Source organism: Somniosus microcephalus, chromosome 8 (genome assembly GCF_052327205.1).
Source record: "Somniosus microcephalus isolate GS21.2 chromosome 8, FLI_Smic_1.0, whole genome shotgun sequence".
NCBI classification, from domain to species: domain Eukaryota; kingdom Metazoa; phylum Chordata; class Chondrichthyes; order Squaliformes; family Somniosidae; genus Somniosus; species Somniosus microcephalus.
In genome coordinates, this window is record NC_140994.1 from 169,849,005 (window position 1) to 169,874,181 (window position 25,177).

The 25,177-nt window shown below is 48.6% G+C and overlaps 1 protein-coding gene across 3 annotated transcripts in view; it reads right to left on the reverse strand.

Moving 5' to 3' along the window:
- Nucleotides 1-413: 413 nt before the first annotated feature.
- sh3tc2 (SH3 domain and tetratricopeptide repeats 2) overlaps nt 414-25,177 on the reverse strand; it is a 148,190-nt gene continuing 123,426 nt past the window's right edge. For 2 of the 3 annotated variants that reach the window (XM_085995348.1, XM_085995347.1), the window contains 4 exons: nt 24,739-24,861; nt 9,017-9,167; nt 5,533-5,729; nt 414-2,628 (listed from right to left, as the gene is read on the reverse strand). In XM_085995348.1, coding sequence (XP_085851474.1) covers nt 2,425-2,628; nt 5,533-5,729; nt 9,017-9,167; nt 24,739-24,861 — 675 coding nt within the window. In that variant the 3' untranslated portion in view covers nt 414-2,424. Of the gene's footprint in view, nt 2,629-5,532; nt 5,730-9,016; nt 9,168-23,923; nt 24,007-24,738; nt 24,862-25,177 lie in introns of those variants that run through there. The other variant, XR_015079310.1, reaches the window with a different exon arrangement.

Sequence of the window (25,177 nt, forward strand, 5' to 3'; positions counted from 1 at the left end):
GTATAGCTCAGGAGTGATTTGACCTCCCAGTTCACTAAAGCAAGAGATAGGAGGCCAGCTCTATTAGATAGCCTCTCACAGCTTTCTGTTCACTCTGGGTGGATGGTGATTCCAACCTTGTATGAAGTTGCATTTTACAAGTACTCATTGGCTCTCCTGTGAACTTTACAAGGTCTTAATGTTAGGAGAAAGTTCTCTTAGAATTTTAAAAACAGCCACACAGCGAACAAAGTTGTGTTCATGCACTTTGTTTCTTTGTGCTGACCTCAGTGCAATCCGAGAGGTACCCTGGCCAGTGTAGCTCTGGTCTGCCTTGCTGAGTGGCTATACAGGTACTGTTCTGAGATTGTATCTGTAGTGTAATTGAAATAAAATAACATTTCATGAAAATTAGGGACACAAACTGGTCCATGGTCTTTTAGAACATTATTCAGTTTATTGGTTTACACTGAGAAAAGTATTTTGAACTATATTTGGCATTATGAATATGTGCTGACATTATTGTGTTCTGCCATGTTAAAAGTGCTATCAATTAAAAATAATATTTCAATATTTAGCCCATTTTATAATACAAAAATATAAAAGAAAGTTTCCATTTTGTTACATAAAATATTTTAATATAAAAATACATTGTTCACATTGCTGTTAGGTAATGATACATTCAACTTATCACATTTCAAACAATATAAAATGCTATGTTGTTCACTGTTTGCATCATCTCATCTCTCTGCAAATTGTACTTTCATCTTTTACACTCAAGTTTGTACTGAAGGTCACCTGATGTTGACAACAAACAAGAAAGAGTAACTGTCTGCGGTTTCTATGGGTACAAGAGCTGGTCGATGAGGCAAAATGAGTACCATAACAGGAATTCTGCTAAAATGTTAACTTATGTTAAATCTTCATACTTCACTCTGCAATAATCTTTATTTTGGAAAACATTTGGATTTTTTTACATCTCTAAAATGTCTGCTTACAGTCCTCCCCACCACCACACCGCCCCACCCATTTATAATGCAGCATAGTAGCAAATGTAAAGCAAGCCTTTGATCTTCTGCCTGTTCCATGTGGTCCATACAGCACATTAGAAACACGATAAATAGCAATAGCAATCATATTCAAAGAATGTTAAAATGTAAGAACTTAGCTGCAGACAATATTCTCAGCCAAGTATCTAACCCATAAGTTTTGTAGTGTGGGGGAACTCCAAATTCCATAATAGTATTTGCTCACTTTAAAAGAGAATCCAATACTTTTCTTTTCTGCAGTGCATTCTGAGTAAGACAATATCATTGTGCCACCTTGTGCTATGCTATAAAGTAGCATATATACAGGCGAAAACCATTTTTGGGAAGTGCTTTCAATGTTCAGTACTTACCATAGAAAGAGTGCAAGAAAAGAGACAACTTGCAACAGTTCTATTTATAACTGCCTAAAAGCAACCACTTGGGGATCAGCCTGGTCAGAAAATCAGAAGAGGCGAGAAAGTGAAAGAGAGGCAGATAAAATAGCACCTCATCAGGAATGAGGTATGGGCACCGTGTCACTTCAAATCTGCCTTGAACACATTTTTAAAATGGCAAATTTTTAAAGAATTTGTGATTTAATAGTACACTATATGAACTCCAACATATTTTTATACAAGGAAGTTGTTAAATTTCACATGCATTTCCACATGCATTATAAAAATACTGTGGCACCAGCAGTTTTGAGCTATTATAATTTACCGTTGTTAGCATCACCATTAGGAACTTAGTAGTTCTACGGGCTCACTGTACAATCTTAATCTTTGTATCTTAAATACCCATAATATTCAGAATCATTTACAAATGTAATACTTATGATGAGCTAAACATATTGAAGTCCACAGCATTACTGGCATTGTTCCAGATGCTAATGCAAAATACTGTGGCCAATTATTCCAGCTGTCTAACAGCCTAAATGTGGTAAACATTTAGCAATTCTAAATCATTTTTACTATCACAGAGCACTCTGAAGACACATTAGTCCTGTTTCTACCAGATGTTTCTATTTTGTTCATTATGGTTATCAGAGTAGGACAAAAGAACCTGTCAATCAATCACTGTGGTGTACGTATTCCCCAGAAACTCAAAACTGTGAATTCCTTACTTCTTTTAGTCTACCCTTCCTCCCACTAATCCATAGACTCTTCGAATCCAAGCTTGGCATCCCCCAGTTACCACTTTTTGACTTATTTTATCTACCATCCTATTCAGTTTAACCTTGGTAGTGTCCTGTAATATGGTTCTTTGGCCTTCACCTTGGTTCTTGAATGTAAAAGAAAGGCAAATGTATCTGGATACAACATGACATCAGGAATTCCTTGCCAACAACAATTAGCTGTGGTAGTGGAGGCATTGCAGGAGTTCATTTGACATTTTATGTAGCTACACATTAGCTTGTTCATGGGCCCTTTTTGCCTTTGTGTAGCTCAGTGTTAAGAGCCTTCGCTTTCCGAACAAATTGCAAACACAGATCTTCATCTACAATGTAGTTCTTGTAAATGTTGGCAAGCTTAGTACAAATGTTAAACAAATCTTGCTTGTTTCCTAGTTCGGTAGCTGCAGCAAAAGCCATCTGAAAGTAGCCAGCGGCATCGTATGCATCCTGAAACCAAGTGAAAGGGAAGTAGGTTTTACAGTAGAGAAGTCATTTAATCAAAGATTAAAAGTGCTCTAATTTATCATTATTACTCCAAAGACCAGTGCAAATATACAACTTTAAATAAATGCTATAATGGGCTAATTACTGTAGCATGCCAGACTAAAATCTACAGTACTTTTTATATATATATATATATAAATATTAGGTGGATACTTTGTTTTTAGTAAGTTTAAAAGACCATTCCATTATCAAGTCTGTCTTTTCCACCAACTGTACACAATTAGCCCAATTATGTCCTCTGTTCAACATACTTGGTCCCCAGAGGTGACTATGGGTAAAATTTCCAATTTTTCGCTGACTTCTAAAATAATCCAGTGAAACGTCAGGATATCAATCTACATTATCGCCCCTGACCACTTACATTCTACAGATGATATGTCTATGGCGCCAGCAGCTCAGGAATAATTGTGTTCTGTAGAGTATTTGATCACCTTTCTATATAGAATCATAGATTAATACAGCACAGGAGACCATTCTGTCCATCATGCCTGTGCCAGCTCTTTGAAAGTACTATCCAATTAGTTCCACTCACCTGTTCTTCCCCATAACCCTACAATTTTTTTCCTCTTCAAGTATTTCTCCAATTCCCTTTTGAAAGTTACTATTGAATCTGCTTCCACCACTCTTTCAGGCAGTGCATTCCAGATCATAACAACTCACTGTGTGAAAAAATGTTTCCTCATGTCGGCTCTGGTTCTTTTGCCAATTACCTTAAATCTGTGTCCTCTGCCACTGGAAACAGTTTCTCCTTATTTAATCTATCAAAAACCGTTCATGATTTTGAACACCTCTATCAAATCTCCCCTTAAATTTCTCTGTTCTAAGGAGAACAACCCCAGTTTCTCCAGTCTCTCCACGTAATTGAAGTCTTTCATCCCTGATACCATTCTAGTAAATCTCCTCTGCACCCTCTCAAGGCTTTGACAACGTTCCTTAATTGTAGTGCCCAGAATTGCCCACAATACTCCAGATGGGGTCTAACTAGTGTTTTATACAGGTTTAGCATAATTTCCCTGCTTTTGTACTCTATGGGGCCGATTTTAACCCTACTTGCTCAGCAGAAACCTGACAGGTGGACAGTTAAAATTGTCCTGGCTCTTACCTGTCCGAAAGCCGGCATGATTGCACATTTTCAATTTTAACCTGCTCTCTTGAGCAGGCAGCAAGGACATGCACCCGGAGCCAACAGGGTCCTTCTTTACAAATGCATGCTGTGGCCCGATTACATCATTCAGACCCGACTATAATTTTAACTCAAGCCTACACGGGGAATCCGCCTGGAGTTAAAATTGGGACCATATGCCTCTATTAATAAAGCTAAAAATCCCGTATGCCTTTTTAACAGTCTTCTCAACATACACGCTCAGGTCTCTCTGTCCCCTTTAAAATTCTCCTCATTCTTTCTACCAAACTGAATCACTTCGCACTTCTCTGTTAAATATCATCTGCCATATGTCTGCCTGTTTCACCAGTCTGTCCATGTCCACTTGAAGTCTGTTACTATCCTTCTCACTGTTTACTACATTTCCAAGTTTTGTGTCATCTGCAAACTTTGAAATTATGCCCTGTATACCCAAGTTCAGGTCATTAATAAATATATATATATATAAAAACCCGACCCTGGGAGATACCACTGCACACTTCACTCCAGTCTGAAAAACAACTACTCACCACTACTCTCTGCTTTCTGTCCCTTAGCCTATTTTGTATCGACACAGCCACTGACCCTTTAATCCTTTCAATTTTGCTAACATGTCTATTATGTGGTACTTTATCAAACGCCTTTTGAAAGTCCATATACTACCCTCATCATTACTTCATCAAAGAACTAAAATATATTTCTAATATCATTCTTAACCAATTATTTATACAGCTTTCTTTTAAGAAATGAATCAATATCCCATTAACTCCATTTCCATACATCCACTAATCTGTAGGAAAACATTCTTCTAATCTTGGATGGAGTGCTCTTTATTTCATATGCGTGCCCTCAATTGATCTTATGATTCCTTGTCTTGCAATGATTCCTTTCCTTCATTTGTGAATTTGACAAATCATGTGGTAATCCTGCCTCTATACTTTTTTTTTAATGACAGCTGTACTTTCTGATTATTGTGATGACTGCTATTTTAATCATTCAGAACGCCATGTCATTATAGAATGGTGATGTAACTGTGGTCTCTGGTTCATTTTCGTGAGACTTGTTCACTGAGAAGTATGGGTCATAAAATGCCAGAACTGCATTATGTTTACCATATTGTAATCAGGGAAAGCAACTTCCCTTGGTAAAATAATAGAAACCTTTGGCTATATCTACACAAAAGCATTGTCTTCCCAGTAAATCCTGATGTCAACTCCCTTTCATACTTAACATTTTAATGGCCCAACCTTTGATGCAAGAATACAGGCAGACTTATTTGATATTCAGCTGCTAAATTCAAAACTTTAGTCAACACAAATTAACATAGTTCTTAAATGAGTCAACAGAATATGTTGACAAAAATGTTAACTTATGTTTGTATGTTATCGTTTCAGCATGTGATTTGTAATTGTGGGGATACACTTAGAAAACAGCATTTTCGCTGCCTTTGGGGCTACTTACACAAAATAGTGGCACTCAGACACCAAAGCATACTACCCACGGTCAATGTAGAAAATCATGAGATTTGTTGTGGGACGTCATATCATGCCAAATCACATAGCCTAATTATGGATATTTATTGAGAACAATGACAAGACTAGATGGTTTTAAGAATGTTGATTCAACCTTGATGCATGTTCCTTATGTGTTGATCAGTTTAGAAAATGAGTGCAGAAAAGCCAGTTATAGAGAAACTCTCTTCCCACCTTGAGTTTGTGAAGCGTAATGTCACCTAGTCTGAAGTAAACCTTCATGTAGTACGTGGCTTCTTTAGCAGTCTGCAATGGGTGAGAGCTGAGAGATAGTGCCTTCAGGTAATAGTTCTCAGCCATCTCATACTGCTGGTATGAGTAGTACACTGTAGCTAGTCGATAAAAAGCAACCTGTTCCTTCAGTTGGCTTCCTAATGATTGTATATAAAAAAAACTTTGAATTAATCACATCATGAAATAAATATTGCTCTGCATTGGTATTAAGGGTATTAACTTGTATAATGGGACACAAATGGGGTCCTGGTGAGCATATATAGAAAAGCAGTTATTATCCAATTCATATTTATACTTTTGTGCAATCATAGAAAAAAGACATTTCAGTACAGAGGAAGCCATTTGGCTCATCATGGTACTAGTTCCCCCACTGGAGCCATCTCTCATAATGCAATTTCTTTCGACCCTTTAATACTGTTTTTCTTCAAGTGTTGGGTCCTTTCATATTGTTGTCAGTGGGTGTTTGTGCAGCCAATTCCCCAAGTATGTCCTTAAAGTTTTAGCGAGTCTCAGTGGTTTTACGTTTGTTTGCAGCCAGAAACACAAGATCAGTGCTTTGGGAACTGACACTGCAAACACCCCACTGAAACAAATACAAATGGGCCTTTAATCTAATTCCTTATATATTTGTAATTAACTGGGCTTCAATAGCACTCTCCACATCTCAGAACTCATTACATTTTTTTTTACTAACTTCTTTATGTATCTACTCCTGAATATATATATTTAAATAAAATATTGGCAGAATATTTGTACACATACTTGTCATGTTTATATAATTCTGATACTTCTAATCATCAAAATGTCAATTATTTTCACTAAATATTAAAAATTATTTTTTGAAAAACAGGGTAAATTCATTCTGTCACACTTCCTATAGAGAGCAATGTTTGAAAGGGAGTGTGGGTTGGAGATAGGACTGCAACAGTCCTGATTCTTCAAATTGTGCTCACTTCAAGTGGACCCCCCACCCCCACCACCTGCCCCCCGCTGAGTTTACCCGATAGTATTTTACTGAACCTCTATACATCAGGACTTCAAGTGGACCCCCCACCCCCACCACCTGCCCCCCGCTGAGTTTACCCGATAGTATTTTACTGAACCTCTATACATCAGGACTTCAAGTGGACCCCCCACCCCCACCACCTGCCCCCCGCTGAATTTACCCGATAGTATTTTACTGAACCTCTATACATCAGGACTTCAAGTGGACCCCCCACCCCCACCACCTGCCCCCCGCTGAGTTTACCCGATAGTATTTTACTGAACCTCTATACATCAGGACTTCAAGTGGACCCCCCACCCCCACCACCTGCCCCCCGCTGAATTTACCCGATAGTATTTTACTGAACCTCTATACATCAGGACTTCAAGTGGACCCCCCACCCCCACCACCTGCCCCCCGCTGAGTTTACCCCATAGTATTTTACTGAACCTCTATACATCAGGACTTCAAGTGGACCCCCCACCTCCACTACCTGCCCCCCGCTGAGTTTACCCGATAGTATTTTACTGAACCTCTATACATCAGGACTTCAAGTGGACCCCCCACCCCCACCACCTGCCCCCCGCTGAATTTACCCGATAGTATTTTACTGAACCTCTATACATCAGGACTTCAAGTGGACCCCCCACCCCCACCACCTGCCCCCCGCTGAGTTTACCCTATAGTATTTTACTGAACCTCTATACATCAGGACTTCAAGTGGACCCCCCACCCCCACCACCTGCCCCCCGCTGAGTTTACCCGATAGTATTTTACTGAACCTCTATACATCAGGACTTCAAGTGGACCCCCCACCCCCACCACCTGCCCCCCGCTGAGTTTACCCGATAGTATTTTACTGAACCTCTATACATCAGGACTTCAAGTGGACCCCCCACCCCCACCACCTGCCCCCCGCTGAATTTACCCGATAGTATTTTACTGAACCTCTATACATCAGGACTTCAAGTGGACCCCCCACCCCCACCACCTGCCCCCCGCTGAGTTTACCCTATAGTATTTTACTGAACCTCTATACATCAGGACTTCAAGTGGACCCCCCACCCCCACCACCTGCCCCCCGCTGAATTTACCCGATAGTATTTTACTGAACCTCTATACATCAGGACTTCAAGTGGACCCCCCACCCCCACCACCTGCCCCCCGCTGAGTTTACCCGATAGTATTTTACTGAACCTCTATACATCAGGACTTCAAGTGGACCCCCCACCCCCACCACCTGCCCCCCGCTGAATTTACCCGATAGTATTTTACTGAACCTCTATACATCAGGACTTCAAGTGGACCCCCCACCCCCACCACCTGCCCCCCGCTGAATTTACCCGATAGTATTTTACTGAACCTCTATACATCAGGACTTCAAGTGGACCCCCCACCCCCACCACCTGCCCCCCGCTGAGTTTACCCGATAGTATTTTACTGAACCTCTATACATCAGGACTTCAAGTGGACCCCCCACCCCCACCACCTGCCCCCGCTGAATTTACCCGATAGTATTTTACTGAACCTCTATACATCAGGACTTCAAGTGGACCCCCCACCCTCACCACCTGCCCCCCGCTGAGTTTACCCGATAGTATTTTACTGAACCTCTATACATCAGGACTTCAAGTGGACCCCCCACCCCCACTACCTGCCCCCCGCTGAATTTGCCCGATAGTATTTTACTGAACCTCTATACATCAGGACTTCAAGTGGACCCCCCACCCCCACTACCTGCCCCCCGCTGAATTTACCCGATAGTATTTTACTGAACCTCTATACATCAGGACTTCAAGTGGACCCCCCACCCCCACTACCTGCCCCCTGCTGAGTTTACCCGGTAGTATTTTACTGAACCTCTATACATCAGGACTTCCAGCGTTCCCTTGGCCTCAGTCACACAAGAGTCGGCCCGAGACCATAATGACAAGGGTCGGAAGTGGAGCCTACCTGGGGATTCAGGCCGGGATTAAGGCCTAGCCACCCCACCAAAGAGGAACATAATTTTAAAAATATATATATTTAAATGTGCCCTCCTCCCTTACAAAGGGGGTCACTGGCAGCAGTTTCCTTTTATTCCAGGTTGGCGCCAACATGACCCCCAACCCGCCTGGTTACTCTGCCACACTTTCTGGCCTCTTCATTGTGGCAGCTGTGCACTTAGTGGCGCAGGCCCTTGTTACTGCACTGTACTGCACCCCAAAATTCAACTAGGGCAGAAGTTCCAGGCAACTGCATCTCGGCATTTACACCAGGCCACGCTCCCAAATGGATTTTTGATGCTAAATTATCGAATATATGAAACTAAAAATAGTAGAAATTTATATCTTTAATCATTTAAATGTAAATTACCCATTTTAAATGATTAATTTGAAATTAACATAATATTTTCCAGTCATACTTAACCAACTTAATAAACAATGGGAAATTACTCACCAGTGTTTACACTTAGTCTTACAGCCGCAATCGCATATTCTAGGGCTTGCTCTAAATGGTTCAGTGAAGTACTAAGTTCAGTCAATTTGTTAAATAGTCTGAGCTCTACATCAGTATTGCCTGTCATCCTAGCCAGAGGTACTGCCCCATCCTGAGAAATAATTCATAAAGCATCACGTCAGACAAATCAGACGAAGTTCACAATGAGCAATGTTTGTTTTTACATAAACACACAATTTTTTTTCTCAAGTCACAGGAACCCTAAGAACATCAAAACTGAACTGGAAAAAAGATTTGCATTCATTATCAGGTCTCTTAGAAACGTCGCAAAGAGCTTCTCATACAATGAATTAAGTTAACGTGCACTGACTTATTGGGGGAATTTTAATCTAAAAAAAGGGTGGGTTTGGAGCGTGGGGATAGTTAAATTGTTAAAAATCGGATTCCCGACCTGAACCCGCCTCCAGCCTGCCCACTTCCGGTTTTAACGGAGGTGGGATGGGGACGGGGGCGGGCAGCCAACCCGCTCCCAGGAGGCGGGACGTCCATTTCAATATTATAAAGAGGCTGGAAGGCTCTTTGTAAACCTCCATTTTGTTTTAAACTCTATCTGGACGGGGTTTACACACATCATAAAACCCAGCAGTTACAGCAAGGCGAGGATTGCTGCATCTAGGAGGTAAGTGCCATTATACCTACCTCCTGGATCTAAGTCGCTGCCTAGCCCACCCCCCCATGATCGGAGACCTTCTTACAAAGCCTTCGATCGCCTTTCTGGACTCCCCCCTCCCCCCCCCCCCCACCATTCACCCTGAGGCCGGCCACAATCCTGTGGTGGCCGACCCCGAAGAGATCTTCCCTCCCTCCCCACCGATGATCTTGAGACAGGCCATGATCCTGTGGAGGCCGGCCCCAAAGTGATCTACCCTCCCTCCCCCCACCCCACCCACTCTGGTCCCACGACATCCCCGAACTTTTCTTCTCCCCCCCCCCTCCACAACCCCCACCCCCCGTCCCCCAGAGGCTGGCACCGGCCCCTACCCCATCCCTCCCTCTCTCCTCTGTGCGGCCCAGTGCCGCAGGCCTACCCGCCTGTAGCCAGTCAGTCTCTCCATCTGGCTGGCTGTGGGTGGGAAACAGAGGCTTCAGATGCAAATCAAGCCCTGCTGTTAAGGTTGGCAGGGCCTGCGGGAAACCTGTTCTCCCGGGTTTCCCGCCTGCATCGGAGGCACCCCCTGCCCCCAACCTGCCTTCCCCATGAAAATCCAGGCCATTATCTCAGCAAATATGAAAGCAATTTTGCACAAACAAACAACAATGGCCAGTTTATCTGTTTTTGGTGATGATGATTGAGGGAACCATGTTGGCTAGGACACCAGGAGAACTTGGTGTTCTTCGCTGAAGAATGCTATGATGGAAGATTGACAGTGTTATGTTCAGGAGTTTCTTTTACACTTCCTTCAATTCTAGACATTTTTGGCTCGTGTGTTTTAGATTGCTTTCCTATAGCTCCTAAAATCCATGCAGAATGTTTTCACTTGCCCAGGTATCTGGGTAAATCCATAGCACGGCTCGAGAACCCTCTTTAGTTTATTTCAGTGACTGGTTCTATCATAGGATGATCTTTGTCTTCAGAGGACAATGGTTAACACAGTACTAGGCGTTGATTTAGTCTTTAACTGCCACACAAAAATGTAATAAGTAATAAAAGAGGAAGTGAATATTAACAATAACACAGTATACAGTTGTTAAGCTTATCTAGCTCCTTGTGTAGTAGAAAATAATAAATAATAATAAACTGATGTGTCAAACTATATTTCTTACAAGGTAGTTCTTTTCCTTCTATTGTCTACAGAAGAGATCTAGTCTGAATATGTTTCTTCAAAGCTACAGGCTGGTTCTCTGATTTGAAAAAGATTAATGAATATATTTTAATAAGTGAACGTGAACCCACTGAATTTCAATAACTATTCATTAAATTCCAAAAGACCTGCCAAAAAATATATTTGAGCAGATCACACATGGTATTTGTATTTGAATTAAATAGCTCGTTTCCTCCCTTGGGCACCTACCTGGCAACAAATGTTGTTTCCAATCAATTCTACCAAAATGAGCTGAAATATCCTTCTGTGAGTTAAGCTGTTTTTCTTGACCTCTTATGCATTGTGACAGAAGGCCATACCAAGCTTTATTCTTGTCAAAGGGGTATCATCCACCTGAATAGGGACTTGTTTTAACATCTTATCTGAAGAATGGCACCTCTAACAACTTCTTCTTAGGCAGTCCCTCGGAACCGAGGGTGACTTGCTTCCACACTAAAAATGAGTTCTCAGGTGGCTGATGAGTCCAATACGGGACCTACAGTCTCTGTCACAGGTGGGGCAGATGGTGGTTGAAGGGGCAGGTGAGTGGGGTGCTTGGGCTGACGTGTGCTCCTTCCGCTGTTTGCGCTTGGCTTCCGCTTGCTCCCGGCGAAGAGACTCGAGGTGTTCCGCGCCTTCCCAAATGCTTCTCCTCCACTTTGTGCGATCTTGGGCCAGGGATTCCCAGGTGTCGGTGGGGATGTTTTGAGAGTGTCCTTGAAGCGCTTCCTCTGCCCACCTGGAGCTCTCTTGCCGTGTCGGTGCTCCGAGTAGAGCGCTTGTTTTAGGAGTCTCGTATCAGGCATGCGGACGATGTAGCCCATCCATTGGAGCTGATCGAGCGTGGTCAGAGCTTCGATGCTGGGGATGTTGGCCTGAGCGAGAACACTGATGTTGGTGCGCCTATCCTGCCAATGGATTTGCAGGATCTTGCGGAGGCAGCGTTGGTGGTACCTCTCTAGTGCTTTGAGGTGCCTGTTGTACATGGTCTATGTCTCCAAAGCATACAGGAGGGCGGATATCACTACTGCTCTGTAGACCTCTGTAGAGCTTAGTGCCGGGTTTGAAGTCCTGGGCCTAGATATTCAGTATCGCCACGTTTGGGGCGCTACAGCCGGGCGTTCGCTAAATTTAGCGCCCGGCGCAACTTAGCGCCACCTTCGGCGAAATTGAGTTGCATCGCCCCAAGAGGTTGCTGCTGCGCTAAAGCAGGTGATGCACGGCTATCATAAGGCGCTAAGCCGGCGAGCCGAGGCGCTAACACCGAGGGCGGGCGCAGCGCAGGTGCGGCGAGTTTCTGAATGAAGGCAGACATGCTGGCGTCGGTCAGCTCTTAAAGGGGGAGGTTCAACTTGTTTGGCTGCCATGCCCTGCACACTGCAGCCCTGAAGCAAGGCCTGACCATTGCTGGTTCATCAGTTCTACGCCTTGGACCATGGGGAAGCCCGCTATTCTTCCAAATCCCATTGCACGCTCTTGCTGCTTGTCCAGGGTCATGGGGAAGGAGATGTACTGACGTCTCCTTCTGAAAAGGGCATTGTTCACCTGGCGGATGCAGCAATGTACCGCGAACTGGGAGATGTTGGCAATGTCCCCAGTAGCGGATTGGAAGGAGCCGGTGGCATAGAAGTTGAGAGCCACCGTCACCTTCACTGCCACCGACAGAGACGTCCTGCTCCTCAGCTGTGGCTGCACATCTCTGCGAAGCAGGTGGCAGATCTCAGTGACCACCTCCCTTCTGAATCGCAGCCTCCGAACATACTGCTCCTCAGACATGTTCAGATATGAAAACTGCTGGCGGTATACCCTGGGTGGGTAAGGCCTCCTGTGCCGACGCCTGTTGGCCCTTCTCCGTCTGGCCATGACTGACACTCTCTCCAAGTGCAAAGCTCTGGCCTGAAGCCAGAAGTACCTCTGCGAGCGCTGAGTCAAAGCAGAAAGCTCTCTGCCTTTGTCTCTCTCCAAATATCAGTCTCTCACACAGAAGGACTGGCACAAAATGGCTGCCACTTATAATGCAGGAGGAGTCCCCTTTAAATAGCGCCCCGCAGCGACTGGGAACCGTTCCCCTCTACCAGTCGCTGGGGGCGCCAGGCGCAAAGAAGGGCGGCGCCACTGAAGTTCCGGTTCAGGGCGCATCAAGGGCATTGCACCATGAAATGATGTCATGATCTGTGCGCGCAGCTGAGCGGGCGCTGTGGTTTTGCGCCACCGCTAAATCTTGAGTGAAGTTCGCGAGAGGCGCAGATCGCGCCGCGCCCGGGCGCTAGCCTCTTAGCACCCCACTTCTCCTCCTCCTGGCGCTAACAACTGAATTTCTAGGCCCTGGTCTTCAAACACTCTCTTCCTCAGGCAACTGAAGGCTGCACTGGCAATGCAGTAACAATGCAGCACTGCCTCAGTGCTGAACTGGAGAGTCAGCCTAGATTACATGCTTAATTCCTGGGAATAAAGGATAAAAGACATTGGCCTAGAAATTCAGATGCGTAGTGCCTGTTGTTTGGGCACGACGGGTGCCGAATTGGGTCCAAAATGGTGTCCGAGAAGTGCATGCATTTCTGGTGCGGGCCTTGCCAGATGCCATCTTAGTGAGAGCGTTAGGGCAGCCATTAGAAGTGTGCGTTGGAAGTATGGTAGGTAGGCAGATTGTGACATCTGATTTGATGCCTGCGCTGCCATTTCCGCCATCATCGTTGGAACGAAAGCCCTGTGTTAACCTCGCACAGTTGAACATGCGTTCAGCAGCAGGAAGGACCCCCCACCAGCAATATTTAAAGGAATCATCAACAACTTTCAGGTAAGTTGCTTTTTGATTTCTACTGGCTCTGTGTCAGTTTGTGGAACTGTTTGGAGCGTTCTAGAGTTATTTAAAGTTGCTGAGGTGACAGGGAGTGGTGCTGCAAGTGGAGAAGGCCTTGGTTCTGACTTCATGGGTTTTGGTCAGGCCACTTGCTCCCACTCATGGGTGCTCCATTTGTCATCCTCCTTGGCCTGCAGCATGACAGGGAGATGGAGCAGAGGCAGCAAAGAAGTGGTCAAGCTGCTCACAGAGGGAGGGACAGTAGCGCTCTCAGCAGGAGGCCTTACCCATCTAGGGTCTTCCGAGAGCAATTCTCTTACCTCAACCTGAGCCAGGAGCAGTGTGTGAGGCGTCTGCACTTTACGAAGGAGGTGCTCACAGAACTCTGCCACCTCTTGCAACCAGACCTGCAGCCTCACTCCAGGGCAAGGACAGCGCTGCCAGTGGCTGTGAAGGTGACCATGGCCCTTAATTTCTTTGCGACGGGATCCTTCCAGGCTGATGCAGACAACATCTGTAACATCTCACAGTTCGCCGTCCACTGCTGCATAAGAGGTGACAGACGCTCTTTATGCCAGGAGAGGGGACTTCATTGTCTTCTCTCTGACCAGATAAATGAGGATGAGGCAGTTGCATTGCTGCTCATAAGGAGGCAGAGATGGGTGCCTCGATGAACCCTTTGAAGAATGCCAAGAGAGGTACAGAGGGTAGCCATGGGCTTATTCAAGGGAAATTCAAGCCTGGGACGGTGGTGGGAAGGCAAAGGACTAGTGATGGGATGGGATAAAAATTAGGGTGGCAAAGTACTTGATAGGGGAGAAATGAAAGGTGGCATGGCTGGGTGACAGGAAGAGGAGGAGTGAAGGACCGAAAGAAAACAATTAGATAGAAGTAAAAGGCTTAGAGCAGCGGCCAACATGTGCATACAAATGGACATCGAGGGAATTTGTGTTACATAGGTAGAGTAGAGATTAGGAGCGACATGTCCTGGTCATAAACAGAGGATGTAGAGGAGACAGTTAAACCAAGGTTAAATTCTGAAGCCCTGCGGTGGGATGAAGCTGACTTGTAGACAAGGTGGAGTCAGCTTGGAGCATCCATGAACCAGTGTCCAGGTTCAGGGTCAGTTGTGGAGGGGGAGTGAATCCAGCAGCCATTCGAGGGGCAGAGTATGATCCATACTCTGTGCTCAAATGCTCCAACATCCAGTATTCACTTTATCAAATCAAGACTCAAAATCTGCAGGTTGAAAGTTGGCAAACATGGCGTAGTTTCTCTGCTCAACCAACAGAGTACCCTTCGTCGTCCAGTACTTCCCCGGAGCAGAGAAACTACGCCATGTTCTTCGCAGCCTTCAACATGTCATCGATGACGACGAACACCTCGCTAAGGCCATCCCCACGCCTCCACTACTCGCCTTCAAACAGCCGCCTAACCTCAAACAGACTATCGTTCGCAGCAAATTACCCAGCTTTTAGGAGAACAGCGACCACGACACCACACAACCCTGCCACAGCAACCTCTGCAAGACATGCCAGATCATCAACACAGATACCATCATCACACATGAGGACACCACCCACCAGGTACATGGTACATACTCATGTGACTCGGCCAACATTGTCTACCTCATACGTTGCAGGAAAGGATGCCCCGGAGCATGGTACATCGGCGAGACCATGCAGACACTGCGACAACGGATGAACGGACACCGCGCAACAATCGCCAGGCAGGAGTGTTCCCTCCCAGTCGGGGAACACTTCAGCAGTCAAGGACATTCAGCCTCCGATCTTTGGGTAAGCATTCTCCAAGGTGGCCTTCGAGACACACGACAACGCAAAATCGTTGAGCAGAAACTGATAGCCAAGTTCCGCACCCATGAGGACGGCCTGAACCGGGATCTTGGGGTCATGTCACGCTACATGTAACTACCTGACGTAGGGTCACCCAGACTCGAGTCGTCGTTGGCTTGTTCTCTCTACACAGATGCGGCCGGACCTGCTGTGATTTCCAGCAACAAAAAAAAATGTTTTTTGTCTGTTTTTCACACAGACCCCAGCATCTGCAACATTTGACCCCTCGTGACCCCACCTCATTGTTCTTTGATGTAATGTTTTCCTGACTGACCTGTTTGGACACCATTCACACCGCTGATTGCTGTGATTATCTCTCTGCCGAGGTGTGATAAATGGCAGTTAGAAAGATTACCTGTAAACATCTGACATTATTCTCTGACTATATAAGCTGTGTCTTTATGCATCTCTCCACTTCACCTGACGAAGGAGCAGCGCTCTGAAAGCTTGTGACTTCAAATAAAGCTGTTGGACTATAACCTGGTGTTGTGTGACTTCTTACATTTGACATCTCTGTGATTAAGATATACTCCTGCCTCTCCTGCATGCCCCTCAGCACTTGGTTGGTGCAGGATTGATAGCCTGCATATCTCCTGTGGGAATCTGGATGGATGATGAAGCAAAATCCATGCTACTGGTGCAAACCCTCCCTTGGTTTGACTGGAAAACATTCTAAATCAGCATATACATTTTAGGGTCAGTTCTTATTTAATTTTGGTAGGTTCTGTATACAACATTATTTTTTTCTTGGTTCCCAAGTTTAGCATTATATCGAGTGATAGCTATATGTTTTTAACCTTTCTGAAGCTTTCCCATTGTGGTATTATCAAGTTTTTTAATCAGCTCTGTCATATGACAGGATGGATGCGTGGCTTAACATTTTTAAGCAGGCCAGGATTGCAGTGGGGTAAAACAGAAATTATGTTTGCAACTGCGCATACACTTTGGGTTGGATTTTGCAGGGGGTTAGCGGGCGCGATCGGTGGCAAGTCGGGTGGGAAAGTGTCTTTTTTCCCCAGCGGGTCAGGACCCCCGCTGTGAACCCACCGCCACGCACCTTTCCCCGATGTTGGGTCTGTCAGCGCTGAGCAGACCTGACACGCAGCGGCGGTTTCACAGCGGGGGACCCAATTCAGGTAATTAGTGGCTTGTTTGGAGCCACTTAAGAATGAATTTCAGCTCACCTTCTGCATTTGACAGCTCGCCCATGTGGTCCACGCTGGTCGTCCACCACATCTGTCAAGCTGAGGTAGGAGTTCAGTGGCCATTGAATCAGCTGTTGAGTTGACAGCTTCAAATGTACAGTAACAGCTCCCACCTTATAGAGATATCTTCCCTCAGCCACAAACTCTTCCTCACTGCAATTTCACAACAGACTCACCATGCTGCAAGTCTTTACACAAGTCTCCATCCAGTCTGACCTCATTACCTCTCTCACCATTGACAGATCAATTCTGTCATCTCTACTTCACCTGCCATCTATTCCATCAGCATGGGAGCCCTTTATACTCTCTCACCTTGGTCCTCAGAATCCCATCACGATTAGCCCTAGCACCAGGCACACCAGGCACACCAGCAGCACCAACAACACCACCAAACATCTCATCAATCGCCTGATGCTGCACAGGATAGAGTGCATCAGCACCAGAGTACATTGCTGCCCAGGAGGCCAGGGATGGCCTCACCATGGCCAGATTTACTTCACTTGATGCTGTATACCCTGGCTGCCACATGATGCACCAGGTTGGCACCACCCCACACTAACACCATACAGCATCCCTACAATGCCCAAACCATTCCTTTCACACTCATTACCATTGCGGGGGGTACCGTTATGTCTCACCATTCACTGCAACACATTAAACCACTTCCAAAGGTGCACACAAATCTGTCCAAGAACGAAGTGTTGAAAATAAAGGTTTCAATGTTTGACACCACATTAACAGAAAATTTACATGAGCATTACATAAAACACCCAAGTGCCTACCCTTGCGTGTTGTTAGTTGGTATGATTGCACTAGGATGAGGGTGAGTGTCAGAGTTGGCTAGTGAGATGGGGATGTGATAATATAGATAGAGGGGGATGGGTGGAGGTGCAAGGTAGGTTGGTGTGAGTAAGGATGTGCAGGAGCAGGGTAGGGAATGCAGAGTGATGGGGATGTGATGAGAGGCACAGCAGGATGAGGTTGAGTGTGGCTTTGTACTAATATTTCCTGATCTACTGAGATCATTGAAAAGTTTGCGGCACTGCACCCAGGTCCTCCTGACGACATCCCTGCTTGTGCCCTCCTATGCAATGTGCAACCAGGTTGTGCTGATCTCCTGGGGAGGTCTCTTCCGCCCATAGGAAGTGAAGAGGACCTCCCTGAGGGTTGTGACTCCCTCCATATGGAGGGTGTCATGAGAGTGCCTGGGTACACCTCTGTGCAGTGCTTGTTAGTGTTTGCAGCACCCCAATGCTGCAGAACACAAATGTCAAAACAAAGTTGGCCGTGGTCCCTTTAAGGAAACCGGCTGATGCCGCGTCATGAAATGACGTCACCAGACCCACTTCCTCTAATTGGCCGGGAAATGCATTGGGCAGGCTTAACAAGCCCAATCAAGGGAAATTCATTTCAGAGGCTGGGATGGAGACAGCAGCGGGGTCGGGACCCGCCACCAACGTCGCCTGCAAAGGACCCGCCGAGGTTCGTAAAATCCTGGCCATCAAGTCTGGCTATCATTGCTTTCTGACCTGTTGGGAAAAAAAAGTCGATTCTGCTGCTCCAAACAGCAGAGATAGTGGCACACAGATAGTCTGCTCCAACTTTGCAATAAGCAGCATTAACAGAATCAATAGTTTTATCACAGTGTTGAGATGATCTATTAATTCCCTTCCAAACTGAGGCCGCAAATTTAATGGAGGAGGCGGGATGGGTCAGCTGGTTTCCGGGTTCTGGTCCGCTCCCAGCTGCATCCACTCTGCAGACGTGATTTTCCCTTCATTGGCCTTGTTACCGGCCAATTAACAGGAAGCGGGTCTGATGACGTCATTTGTGGACACGTCATCAGCCGGTTTCCGTAAAGGGACCTTCTCCACTTGGAGTTTGACAGTTGTTCTGTCAGTGTTTGAAAGCATTGAGGTGCTGCAAACACTGACAAGCACTGCACAAAGGTGAACGCTTGCACCCAGGCTGTCCAATGACTCAATACATTTGCTTATGGAGGGAGTCACAATACGCAGGGAGGTTCTTTTCCCTTCCAAGGGCGGAAGAGACCTCCCCAAGACACCAACATATCTTGCACCTCCACCCAACCCTCTCTATCTGCTTTTGTTGAGATACCGCGGCAAACGTGGGAGTCGAGGCCAGAGTTGGTGAAACACAACTGCTTTAATCTACATCATGGCAAAGAGAGAGCTTGAAAAGCCCGCGCAACCACTTTAATACTCCCCAGACAGGAAGTGCTCCCGGCAGCCTGTCCCTGTGGGAAACAAGTTGCCGGAGGAAAGGGCCCCCGGCTGGGGGCGGCTGCTGCCGGCAGTGCGCCTGCGTAAACTGTCCGTGCCGCCGTGAGCGGATTATGTCCAATGGTGGCGTGTCACCACAGAGCTCCCCCCAGAATCCGCTTAGGAGGAGTGGACGAGTCATGATGGTGGTCTAATGGTTCTGCCGGAGCGGCTCTGAGTGGTCGCCGGTCTAGTTGGTGGGGCCGGGCGGTTCGCCGCCGGCTGTGCTGGCTTGCTGGCGGGACGGCCTCTAGTTGGAGGTCGGGCCACGGGGACCTGTTCCCCTGGTTCTGTGTGTGCTGGTTTGAGCCGGTCGACGGAGACTGTTTCGACCCTGTCGCCGAGTCACAGCTTGAAGACCTTGTCCCCGGTTTGTAGTACCTCGTACGGTCCGTCGTACGGGGGTCGCAGGGGTCTGCGGTGCGTGTCGTGTCGCACGAAGACGAAGCGTGCCTGCTGTAAGTTTGGCGGGACGTGAAGTGCGAGTTCGCCATGTCGGTTGACCGAAAGTGGGGCGAACTGTTGAGCGGAAGAGAAAGAGTTGAGCCGCTGCTGTTCGGCCGACCAAGGCGTGGTAGCCTCTGGGAGGAATTCACCTGGTACGCGCAGCGGTTGTCCGTAGACTAACTCCGCTGCTGAGGACTGCAGGTCTTCCTTGACCGCGGTGCGTAGGCCTAGTAGCACCCACGGTAGGCGGTCAGTCCAGGTACTGTCCTGCAGGCCGGCGTGGAGTGAGGCCTTGAGTGACCTGTGGAAGCGTTCACAAAGCCCGTTGGCCTGCGGGTGGTACGCCGTGGTTCGGTGGAGCGTCACCCCGAGGTTGCGTGCTGTGGCCGTCCAGAGTTCGGAGGTGAACTGGGCGCCTCTGTCGGAGGTTATGTCGGCCGGTACGCCGAACCTCGCGACCCAGGTGTTAACGAACGCCCTGGCGATGTCGGCTGTGGTGGTGGAGGTCAGCGGCACTGCCTCAGGCCAGCGTGTGTAGCGGTCGACCATCGTGAGGAGATAAGTTTGGCCTTGTGATGGTGGCAGAGGACCGACGATGTCGACGTGTACGTGGTCGAAGCGACGGCTGGGTACCTTGAAGTCTCCCAGGGGTGCTTTTGTGTGCAGCTGTACCTTAGCCCGTTGGCAGGCGAGGCAGGAGGTGGCCCAAGTCCGAACATCTTTGCTGAGGCCGCGCCAGACGAAGCGCTGGGAGAGGAGTTTGATGGATGCGCGGGAACCCGGATGGGAGAGCCCGTGGAGCGCGTCGAAGATGCGGCGGCGCCAGGTTGCAGGGACGACCGGCCTGGGTTGGCCGAGTGAGACGTCGCAAGTGACTGCCGTGGCTTCGGGCCCGTGCGCGACCTTGGCTAGGCGTAGCCCTGGCAGGCTGGTAGCCGCCGAGAGGAGGTCTGGGTCCGTGAGCTGGGCTGCTGCTGGTTGCGCGTAGTCGACCGCGAGGTGATTTGCGCAGATGGCGGGACGGGAAAGGCAGTCGGTGACAATGTTGTCTCTACCGGAGATGTGCTGGATGTCCGTGGTAAACTCGGACACGGCCGCGAGCTGGCGTTGCTGCCTAGTGGACCAGGGTTCGGTGTGCTTGGCCATCGCGTATGTGAGCGGCTTGTGGTCCACGTACGCGGTAAAGGGACGGCCCTCCAGGAGGAACCTGAAATGGTGGACCGACAGGTGGAGCGCGAGGAGCTCGCGGTCGAAAGTAGAGTATTTGACCTCCGGGGGCCGCAGTTGGCGGCTGTATAAGGCAAGTGGCTGCCACGCGCCATTGACCCACTGCTCGAACACGGCTCCGACCGCGTGGTCGGCGGTGTCGGTGGTGAGCGTGACCCGGGCATTAGCCCTCGGGTGCGCGAGCAGGGTGGCGTCGGCGAGCGCGTTTTTGGTGGCGTCGAAGGCGGCTGGCGTGTCAGTGGCCCAGGCTACGGCCATCTTGCCGGATTTACCTCGGAGGGAGTCGTATAGGGGCTTCATGAGGGCTGCTGCTCTGGGGATGAACCTGTTGTAGAAGTTCACCATCCCGAGGAACTCCTGGAGGCCCTTGATGGTTTTGGGGCGGGGGAATTGCTGGACGGCCTGCACCTTGTTGGGCAGGGGGACGGCCCCAGCAGGGGTGATGTGGTGGCCGAGAAAATCGATCTCGGCTAGGCCGAATTGGCACTTCGCCGGGCTGAGGATGAGTCCGTGTTGGGCTAGGCGCCCGAACAGGATGCGAAGGTGTTCGAGGTGTTCCTGTTGGGAGGAGCTGGCCACGAGAATGTCGTCTAGATAGATGAATAGGAAGTTCAGGTCCCGGAGGACTGAGTCCATAAGGCGCTGGCAAGCCTGGGCTGCATTCTTGAGGCCGAAGGGCATTCTCAGGAACTCGAACAGGCCAAATGGGGTGATGATGGCCGTTTTGGGAATGTCTGCGGGGTGTACGGGGACTTGGTGGTAACCGCGCACCAGGTCGACCTTGGAAAAGACGGTTCGTCCGGCCAGTCGGGCCGAGAAGTCCTGGATGTGCGGCACCGGGTATCGGTCGGGGGTGGTGGCATCGTTGAGGTGGCGGTAGTCCCCGCAGGGGCGCCAGCCTCCGCCGGGCTTGGGGGCGATGTGGAGGGGCGAGGTCCAAGGGCTGCTGGAGCGGCGGATGATGCCGAGTTGCTCCATGGTGGTGAACTCGGCCCGCGCGATTTCCAGCTTGGCCGGGTTGAGTCTGCGGGCATGGGCAGAGACCGGGGGGCCGGTGGTGGGGATATAGTGCTCCACACCGTGTTTGGCAGCTTTGGCTGAAAAGGTCGGGTTGGTGTGGGCGGGAAACTCGGCTAGAAGTGCCGAGTAGTCGTCCGTGGCTCTGGCGAGGCAGTAGGTCGTCAGGCCGGCCGAATGGGCCGGGGTGAATGCGCCAGGGATGGGGGCCATAGTGTTGATGTCGATGAGGCGGTGCCTCGGAATGTCGACAAGGAGGCTGTGGGCGCGTAGGAAGTCGGCGCCGAGGAGTGGGCAGAGGACCTTGGCTGTGAGGAACTCCCAGCGGTAGCGGCAGCCTGCGAGGTCGAGCGTGACCATGCGGGTGCCGTATGTGCGGATGTCAGAGCCATTGGCTGCGGCCAGCGTGATACCCCGTGCGCCGCGTTGGATTTCGAGGGCGGAGGCGGGGGTGATGCTGTGCTGGGCTCCTGTTTCGCACAGAAATCGGCGGTTGGTGCTGTCGTCGGTGACGTACAATAGGGGCCCCTTTTGCCCCGCAGCCATCGTGGGGGCCGGTGCGGGGGGGGTTTGAAAGTGCACGGTGGCGTGCAGCGTTGGGCCCTAGTGCCAAAACGGGTGTGATAGTAGCAGTGACCCGGAGTGGAAGGGCGGTCGGGCCTAGTGGGCCGGGGAGACTGCGTGGTCGTTGCCGTGAAGTCGGGCGCGACGTCGCGGGCGGTCTGCACGGAGAGCAGCCGGTCGGCCTTTTCGGCTATCTCATTCAGGTCCGTGGAGCCAGACTCCACAATGAGGGGGCGGATGCTGGCGGGGAGCTGCCGAATGAAAAGCGTGCGAAAGAGGGCGCCGGGGTTTTTGTCGTCCAAGAGGGACAGCATGTGGGAAAGCAGGTCCGACGGTGAAGCGTCACCAAGGCCTGGGAGGTCGAGGACTTGGCAGTTGTGCTGGTAAGAGGGCGCCTGAAATTTTTTAAGAAGCGCGGCCTTCAGATGTTCGTACTTGCCTTCCACTGGTGGATCCTGCAGCGTTGCCCAAACCTTGGGAACTGTGGCGTAGGTGAGAGAGGCGACGAGGTAGTCGTACTTCATGGCGTCGACTGTAATGCTTCTCAGCCGGAATCTGGACTCGGCTTGAACAAACCAGGCCTCGGCCAGGTTCTCCCAAAAGTCCGGTAGTTTAACCGTGACTGCGTTTGTATCCGCCATGCTAGCTTAGGATTCGTCCTGAGCGTCGGGGTCACCAGTGTTGAGATACCGCGGCAAACGTGGGAGTTGAGACCAGAGTTGGTGAAACACAACTGCTTTAAACTACATCATGGCAAAGAGAGAGCTTGAAAAGCCCGCGCAACCACTTAAATACTCCCCAGACAGGAAGTGCTCCCGGCAGCCTGTCCCTGTGGGAAACAAGTTGCCGGAGGAAAGGGCCCCCGGCTGGGGGCGGCTGCTGCCGGCAGTGCGCCTGCGTAAACTGTCCGTGCCGCCGTGAGCGGATTATGTCCAATGGTGGCGTGTCGCCACACTTTATCACTTCCCCATCTCACTAGCCACCCCTCGCACTCATCCTCATCCTACTGCAAGCATACCAACTAACAACACACAAAGGTAGGCACTTGAGAGGTTTAGCCAATGTCCATGTGAAGTTTCTGATAATGTGTTGTCATACAATGAAATCTCTTTTTCAAAAATTGCCCCTTATTGGACAGATCTGAGCGCACATTGAGAAGTGCCTTATTGAGTTCCGGTGATTGTTCAGTCATAACTCTTCCCCCCCACCCCCCCCCCCACCTCACACCCCCCGCCCCCCCCGCTATAGTGATGAGTGTGCATGGAATGGCTTGGACATTAAAGGGATGCTTCAAGGTGCTGGTGTGGGAGGGGCTGATGTCGTGTCTAGTGCAGCATCAGGTGATGGCGGAGAAAGTTGGTGATGCGGTTGATGTTGTTGGTGATGTTGGTGTGCCTGGTGATGTTGGTGTTGGGGCTGATCGTGGAAGGATTTGGAGGACCAAGGTGAGATAGTTTCTAGGACTCCGATATTGCTGCAATAGATGGCAGCTGCAGGTGAGATGACAGAAGCGATCCGTTAATGATGAGAGAGGTTCTCCCAATGAGGTGGCACTGGACATACAGTTGGATCTAAAAACTTGTAAGCTAAAGAAATCTTTACATGTATTAACAATGCAGTAATCAACATTTTCTGCACTCTGAAACTCACCATGCGCAACATGGCATCCTTGACACCACTTCTGCAGCTGTCAGTTTTTCAGAAACATCAGAGCAGACTCAAAACACGGCAGGCTGAGCTGGCGTGTTCCCCGAACAGCATGTAACCCATGGGGGAGAACGTAAAATTAGAAGTAAGCCTCAAAATACTCTTAAATTGGCTCTTAACAAGCCATTTAAGTAGCTGAATTGTATCCCCCGCTGCTTGGTGTCGGGTCAGTTCTCCGCTGACAGACGCAACACCTGCAAGACTCGTGTGGAGGCAGGTTGACAGCGGGTTTCCTACCCGCTGTCAATCTTTGCTATTTTGACAGCAGACCCACCTCCAATCCTGCCCCCTCAGTGCTATTAAATTCATGGCCTGAGTCTATTATAAATTGCAATGAACTCTATCTCATCTGAGTAGTAAAAATGTAGGCCTTTAATATGTAACACATGAATCCTCCAAAAAGGCACATCTGGGCCCAACTGGTGGGGTCCAAGCCAAGTAAATGGTCTGGACACCAAAAGAATCTAAATTTTTTATTTAAATAATTGATCCGGATCATGCCCCTTGCGCAGGGGCTGATAGGATGATTGCCAACGGCTTGGGGCAACCCCTCCTTCCCCAAGGCACGGGGCAGGTGCCTGAAGTGATGCTACGCCTGGCTGCCATATGCTAATGAGATGCCCTCCCACTGACTCCCCCACCAATCTGCGGCAGGTGGCTCAGCACTAGAGGGCACTGTCAGGTGCGATCCTGATATAACCCAAGGATTTTCAGTACTTGTTATTATCATAATCCAATGATATATTTCTAACACTTACCCGATAAAATGATGTTGCTTTCTCTCGCTCCCTAGGTCCATTGTAAAACACATCCCCTGCTGCTTCATTGATTTTCATGGTAAAGTGCAAATCCTCCATTTTCTGAGCTGTCTGTACAGCTGCCTGATTGATTCATAAGATTCATCAAAAATACAATCATTAAAACAATGAAGGCTCTGAACAATTTCTGTTTTAAAACCTATGGAATTATAGTTAATGGTTTTTAGTTTTCACTGCCTTCGCCTGGTGTTAATGGGGTGCAATAGCCCCAAAATGAGGTCGATGGCCTTCTCATCCCGTTAACACCGGTGATGTGGCCGGCTACATTTTGAAAGGGGCCGACCACTAGGTGTCCAAAGTGCCTGCATGTTTCAGGTGATCAGCCCAGTTTCATATGGAAATCAGGGGTCTTACCATGTAAATAGGACCCCAATTGCCA